Source organism: Pteropus alecto, unplaced genomic scaffold (assembly GCF_000325575.1).
Source record: "Pteropus alecto unplaced genomic scaffold, ASM32557v1 scaffold106, whole genome shotgun sequence".
Classification (NCBI taxonomy): domain Eukaryota; kingdom Metazoa; phylum Chordata; class Mammalia; order Chiroptera; family Pteropodidae; genus Pteropus; species Pteropus alecto.
In genome coordinates, this window is record NW_006442103.1 from 12,287,636 (window position 1) to 12,290,625 (window position 2,990).

At 51.3% G+C, this 2,990-nt stretch overlaps 1 protein-coding gene across 1 annotated transcript in view; it reads right to left on the bottom strand.

Moving 5' to 3' along the window:
- Window positions 1-2,588: 2,588 nt before the first annotated feature.
- PPM1J (protein phosphatase, Mg2+/Mn2+ dependent 1J) overlaps window positions 2,589-2,990 on the bottom strand; it is a 5,585-nt gene continuing 5,183 nt past the window's right edge. The window contains exon 11 of the mRNA XM_006919809.3: window positions 2,589-2,671. Within this exon, the coding sequence (XP_006919871.1) occupies window positions 2,589-2,671 (83 nt within the window). The remainder of the gene's footprint in view (window positions 2,672-2,990) is intronic.

The window sequence follows — 2,990 nt, forward strand, 5'->3', positions numbered from 1 at the left end:
GTTCTGGGTCGCCGGCCTCCGGGCTCTAAGGAGATGCCTGGACTGGAGAGGAGTGGGTAGCGGGGCGAGGCGGGAACCCCGAGGACTCTCCCTCTGCCCCGCCTCCCAGCCCCTAGGGACAGACGGCGCTCGGAAAGTTGAGAAGAGCTCCGGGTGGGGTCAGCAAAGGGCCGCTGCTGCCCTCCGGTGGTCACCCAGCCACCTGTGTCTACACCACCTGGGACCTCCCGGAAAGCAGGACTAGGAGAGGGCGGCCTCCTGGATGCCCGAGGAGGGGGCTGCGAAAGAGACCTATCGTCTTCCCCTAAAACCTTTGCGGAATGAGTCCGGTCCAACACCATCCCCCACCTTGAGAACTTTTCAGAACCTTCGAGACCTGGGCCACCGTTCCACTTCAGTTTCCTTCCTTCTCCTGACCTGGAATTTCCATGAGTCCAGTTCCTACCTACCCCTCAAAGGGCGCTAGTAGAAATCCGGATCCGCAGCTGGGCATTCAGTTCCCACCGTAATAGCATTTTCTGTGCTGACAGGGACATTTTCGCCCAGTCTGACTTGACACATTGGGTATTTACCCACACGTGTGTCTCCAACCCAGTCAGGTGGCCGGAGGATTACCGTCTATTAACATTTCATTAGCTTGTGTTTGGTACACTACATAGCTCTGCCCTTTTACTACTCATCGCAGATTTTGGGGGGGGCTAAGTATACCCATTCTCTTTTGCCTAGAAGGAAACTGAGCCACAGAGAAGTGGCTTGCCCCAATTTTTGCGATATGTATGTGACGGAACAAGACTTCAGACACTGGGGCCTGTCTGGCTCCAAAGCTGGCTCCCTGCTGGTTCCTATGCTCCTCCAACCTGTCCCTTCCTGCAGCCTAGCACGGTGGGTGGCACATAATAGGTGTTCAACAAATATTTGCTGAATGAATGAATGTTGGAAGTCACGTGGACGTTAGAGATCTGAAGTGCAACTCACACACTTGGTAAATGAGGAAACCGAGGGCCAGAGCGCTTTGGTCCCCAGGCCTCTCAACCCGCTCACTCAACATTTACCGAGTGTGAACCAAGAGCTGTGTGCTCAGTTCAGATCAATTTCTGCCAAAGCACATAGTCTAAATTCAGAAAAAGACAACTTAAAGCTAGCTAACAGTTATCGAACCCTGATTATATGGGCCTGGCTCTACCTGTGTGAACTGTTACACAGGAGGCAGTCTTTGCGGAGGAGGCATGCGTGGAGGTGAGACTGTTCTGGTGTACTTTTCACCACAACCCAGAGAACTTTTTGTTGCCTTTTGGTTTTGTGGGCACCAGGCCCAGCTGAATCCAAGGCCTGGCTGGTCCCAGGTCTGGCTGTGATCCAGGCCCGCAGCTAGGAATGGGACCCTGGATTTAAAATGTTCCATTAGTGTAGTAGGGCGCCTGCGCCTAAAATACATAAACATACTTCAGCTTATTGTATCACGCATATGTGGCTAAAAGTTACTATTGTACTCTGCTATGTGTGGAGCCATGTGGTCCCCTGGAGAGCAGAAGGGGAGCACAAGAAGGGGAGCACAAGAAGGGGAGCATAAGAAAGGGGAGCAGAAGAATTCTGTGTGCGCAATACCGCCCCGCCCCCGCCCCCCGCAGTAGACTGCACTTCCCAATAGGACTGTGCTCCCTGAAAGCAAGTTGGTGCCTGCCATTGCATTCTGATGTTGTCTCCTGTGCATTCTTCCAACTGGGCATCTCACCATCAGACCTTCCCTTCTCGATCAGCTTGGTGCTGACACTTGGCATAGTCGATGGGATCGGCGTGCCGGTGACAGGTTTCTAGTCAAATATACACATTTTTATCCATCTGGTTGATTTGCCAACGGCTATAACTTTGGATCTGGCACCGCTTCTTCAGTTAAACTTACAATGAAAGGAGGTCAAAACAGTTTCAGACTTTGGGTTGGGAGAGGGGTAAGTGTGGGATACCCAGCTTTGAAGGACAGGCGAAGTGTTCAAGGTGATGTGTAGGTTTTAAATGGGTTGGAGCTACTAAAGGCCTACAGAGTCACAAAAACCCCAGGAGGGTAGTGGCAGTGGTGACAGACTGGGCTGGAGGAGGAAACGGTGGCCAGATCATGAAAACCCTTACATGCCACACTAGAGAGTTGAGTGTTGATTTTGGTCTAGGTGTAGTAAGAAGCCACTGAAATGTTCTCTCAGGGGAATAACCAACTCAGATTCGCACTGCAGAAAGGTCACTCTGTCATGCCCACGGTATATTGGGGGAAACAGGGGCATGGCCTGGAGACAGAGTTAGGAGATGAGTTAGGAGGCTAATGCAGTAAAGAATTACGGTACTAAGGTATTGACGGTAGGGGTGGAGATAAGTGGACAAATATAAAAAACGGTTCTATATAATCGACAATACTTAGTGGCTGATTAGCTTGATGAGGAAGATGTAGGAGCCAAAGGTGACCAACTCCAAGGTTTCTACCTTGAGCAGCTGAGCTGGCGCCCACTGAGATGACGAACCAGAGGCACATGTTTGCCCAGGAAACGATGAGTTCAGTCTGAGGTATGTTCCGCTGAAGTGCCTGTGGGATGCCTAGATGTTCAAGAGAGGACTGGGATGTGAGGGTCTAAAGCTCCGGAGAGGTCTGGCTGGAAACGCTGACTTAGACGACACCAGCGGATGACTGGAACCACAGAACGGATGAGAGTGTGGTGGGGGGACGAGCGGAGGGCAGACGAACGAACCCTGGAACACTACAACCTTAAGACTGTCCTGGTGTACCTTCCAGCACCCCAAAGAGCTTTTTGTTGCCTTTCAGTTTCTAGTCAAAGTAGATAAACACACACATTTTCATCTATCTGGTTTATTTGCCAATAGCTATAATTTTGGATCCGATATGCCTTCTTCAGTTAACTGCCATGAAAGGTCCGGAAGACAACCTCAGACTTTGGGTTGGGAGAGGGGTAAGTGTGGAGAGGCTGGGATGGCGGGGGTGGGGGAGT